Here is a 4,026-nt window from a genome sequence, read left to right as displayed (position 1 = left end):
AGCCGGAACATCAACCACCACGGCACAGTGACAGTCACTTCCTAAGCTAACAGTTCCTTGGATGCTAAATAAGAGGCAAACTCAAGATGATTTGGCAAAGTTCTTTAAATTAAAAAAGGGAACATTTTCACACAGGAGAGATTCAACTTATCTGCTCTGAGGACATATTAAAGAAAGTAGAAAGTTAAAAAAAAATCAGATCCCAAATGATAAAAATAGACGTTTCCTCCATAGAAACCTGCCCTCCGCTATTGAGTCATCCACAGCTACTCGGTATTCAGAGCACGAAGGCCGCAGGCCATACCAAAGTATAAAAAGTAAAAAACAAAAAAGTCGAGACTCGGCTACGACGCCGGACTGGCCTGGCCTGGCCCGCCCCGGCAGACCTCTGGGCCTCAGAGCTCTTCCTTGGTCCTGCTCCACTGGGTGGTGTGTTCGTCTACAAACTTGCTCAGATGCTCCAGGTCTCTGTCTCCACCCTCAAACTTAATCGGGTTCTTTTTGTCCCCACTTGGGGCAAAGTAGATGGTGGGGAAGCCCTCCACCTTGTAGCGGTCGCTGGTGATGTCGTTGGCTGTGGCGTCCATCTTGGCGATGACCAGGTTCTTCTGGCCCTTGTACTTCTTGGCCAGGCTGGTGTAGATGGGCTCCAGCTGCTTGCAGTGCCCGCACCAGGGCGCATAGAACTCGATGAGGACGTCCTTCTTGGGGTCCAGCACGATGGCGTCGAAGGTCTTCCCCACGACCACCTTGACGGGCCCCTTGTTGTTCTTGGGCACTGGCTGGGATTTGATGACTGGCTTCAGTTTTCCTGCCGAGAAAGCAAATCGGGGTGGGAGTGTGAGTGGCAGGTGGTCTGGATCAGGCAGCAACAAGCATGGGGGCTGCTCACTGCTAGGAACAGGAAGGGCCTCCTCCCCAAGACCCAGCCCGCAGCAGGCACTGCTTCGGGTAATGTGCGCCTGCTGCAGTCCAGACCCGGCGAGACCCAAGAGGGTGCGGGTTGATCCTGCCCTGGCCTACCGGGCCCTGGGCCCGCCCCTCAAGGCCAGCCTGACAGAGGCGGTGCCGGCACAGGGGTCCTGAGAGCGTGGCGCAGAGGTCCCAAGCCCGTCAGTAAGACTGCGGGGCTCCTGGTGTGCAACAGGTGGCCGGCACTGGGACTGGCTACCTGCACGACTAGGATCAGGTCACAAATGTTGTTAGATCTGCTCATCAGGCTTTCCACATACATGAAACGTATTTCTAAGTCCAAAGGCCTACTCTAAAGAGATTTCAGAAAAAGGTTTTTTTTTTTTTTTTTTTTTTAAGTACTACAGTCTAAACCCAGAGCCATTTTACCTCCAAACTACACCTTGGCCCCCCCCCTTTTTTTTTCCTAAAAATTTGGAAACAGGACCTCATTGAGTTGCTGAGGTGCTCTGTCCAGTTACTGAAGCTGGCCTCTAACCTGAATTTCTTTTGTCCCAACTCACCACTATGTCCCGTCTAGAAAGAGGCTTAAAATTTCCAAATATGCTGGGCATGGTGGTGCATGCTTATAATCCCTGTACTTGGGAGGCTGAGACAGGAGGATCACAGGTTCCATGCCAGGTATAGCTCAGAGGTAGAATGCCCCTAGGTTCAATCCCTAGCAACACACACACACACACACACACACACACACACACACACACACACCCAAGATCTATATGCACTGTTTTTCTAGAAGAAAAGAGAATTTGGCCAGGCATGGTGGTGCATGCTCATAATCCCAGCATTTGGGAGGCTAAGACAGGAGGACTGCGGTTCCTGGCCAGCCTCAGCTACATAGTGAGGCCCTTTGCAACTCAGAGAGACCCTGTTTCAAAATAAAAAATAAAGAAAAAAAAAATGGGACTGGGGGTGTCGCTTGGAGGTAAAGTGCCCCTGGGTTCCATCCCTAGTAGTGCAAGACACAAAAACGAGGGAATTTGGACTATGTCTGCTCTTAGGTCCAGGCCGTCAGAACAGTGAGGATGCGCAGGCCGTGCCACACGGCACCGGGCTCTGCTCCTCTGGCGGCGTCCATTGCTCTGAGCACCTCTGCTCCAGTCCTGAATTTTTTTCTTTTTTCTGTTTCTTTCTTTTTTTTGGGGGGGGGGGGTTATAGTGGGGAAGAAGAAATTCAGGGGCCTTCTACCTCTGTTACAACCCCAAACCTATTTTTTTCCCTTCGGTACTGGGGATTGAACCCAGGGGCATTCTACCTCCAAGCTACATCTTAGCCTGATTTTTTATTCTTTATTTTGAAACAGGGTCTCACTGAGTTGCGAAGGGCCTCACTCAGTAGCTGAGGCTGGCCATGAACCTGCGCTCCTCCTGTCTCAGCCTCCCGAGTCCTGGGATTACAAACCTGCGCCACTGCGCCCGGCCCCCACACCAGGTTTTATTTCTTGAGACTGCTGCTAAGTAAGCTCCAAGATGGACTTCCAAATGCTGCTTTCGCTTTCACAGTGAGCAACAAAAGAACTGCAGAAGGAAGGACAGAAGGAAGGAAGGAAAGGAGGGGGGGGAGGAGGGAGGGGGGAAGGAAGGAGGGAGGGGGGAAGGAAGGAGGGAGGAGGGGAAGGAAGGAAGAAAGGAAGGAGGAAGGAAGGAAGGTCGGTCGAACCTCCCCAATGCTCTAAAATGTCCTCCAAGCCGTCTTGGTGCCCGGGCCCTCCCCAGACAAGCCGGAGTGGGTGGGGTGGAGGGGCCTCCTGAGGACGTGCCGCCCTCCTGCAGGCAGGGGCGCCCAGTGCCCCGTGGGCTCCCCGTTCCGTGCTCCACCTGAGGGGAGACCTTCGCCACAGCTCTTCTCTCCGTTTTTTTGGTGCCAGGGACTGAACCCCAGGGGCAGTCTCCCTCCGAACCATACTTCTTCTTCTTCTTTTTTTTTTTTTGGGTGGTACTGGGGGTGGAACCCAGAGGCTTTCTACCTCCAGGCTATCCTCCCAGCCCCATTTTATATTTTTATTTGGAAACAGGGTCTCACTAAGTTGCTGAGAGCCTCACCAAGTAGCTGAGGCTGGCTTCGAACCCGTGCGATCCTCCTGTCTCAGCCTCCCAAGCGCAGGGATTATAAGCGTGCGCCACCACGCCCAGCCGTACCTCCTTTTTATTTTGGAACACGGTCCTAAGTGGCCGAGGCTGGCCTCAAGCTGCAGCCCTCTTGTCATAGCCTCCCAAGCCAAGTGCTGGGATCACCGCGCCTGCGGCCTGGGCTCACCTTTTTTGAAGGCTGTGACAAACTCCCGGAGGGCGTCGGAATCAAACTCGTCGGGCTCCATGGCAAACCTCTTCCCGCCCTCGTCCAGGATGGCGGCGTTGACGTCCTCCCCGCTCTCACTGAGCCCCAGGTCTCTCACCTCCTGGGCGTAGTCCTCCTCGTCAGCGATGGCAAAGGTGTACTCCGGGAAGTCCTTGGCCACCTCCAGGACTTTGCTCCGCCAGAACTGAGTGGCTGGAATGGGCGGGGGGCGGCGAGTCCTGCAGTGGAGCCGGGCGGCTGCCCCGCTCGGACCCACAGGGACGCCCACGGTCCTGCCACTGAACGACTCTGGTGCGCACGAGCCCAGGTGCACCCAGGAGACCAGAGCCAGGCAACACAGCTGCCTGCCGGGACCGGGACCTAAGCCTCGCTCTACGGGTGCTGGGCTCCACTCTCACCTCCCCCCTGCTAAAAAGGGAGGCGAAGAGGGTGGGATACGGCCGACACCGCGAGGAGAAACGACTCCACGCCACCACGCGGCGAGGGCGCCCGCCCCAGCCCTCACCAGCTCTGTAGTCAAAGCTGAAGTCCACGCTGTAGTAGACGACCACCAGCGGGCGCTTGGCGTAGCGCTTGGCGTCGTTGGAGGTCTTGCGGTGGCCCACCAAGGGCAGGGCGTGCTTCACCACGTAGTCCTTGATGGCCGACGCCTCCGTGGACCCCTGTGTCAGAGGCGCAGGGGAGGGTCAGCAAGCGAGGGGCTCTGGCTAACGCCCCTCCAGGGCACTGCTGAGAGACGCTTGCCTGAAGGGACT

The 4,026-nt window shown here is 55.7% G+C and overlaps 1 protein-coding gene across 1 annotated transcript; it reads right to left on the bottom strand.

Moving 5' to 3' along the window:
* Nucleotides 1-395: 395 nt before the first annotated feature.
* On the bottom strand, nucleotides 396-3,933 carry LOC308279579 (protein disulfide-isomerase A4; the record flags this gene model as incomplete). The annotated part of the gene is made up of 3 exons (XM_080720093.1): nucleotides 396-811; nucleotides 3,230-3,463; nucleotides 3,777-3,933. Coding segments are annotated over 3 exons (807 nt in total), but the record flags the coding sequence as incomplete, so codon positions are not given.
* Nucleotides 3,934-4,026: the final 93 nt, after the last annotated feature.

Source organism: Muscardinus avellanarius, assembly GCF_963383645.1.
Source record: "Muscardinus avellanarius genome assembly, contig: SCAFFOLD_147, whole genome shotgun sequence".
Classification (NCBI taxonomy): Eukaryota; Metazoa; Chordata; class Mammalia; order Rodentia; family Gliridae; genus Muscardinus; species Muscardinus avellanarius.
Note: the sequence above shows the minus strand (reverse complement) of the source record. Positions and strands in the feature narration are given on the sequence as shown.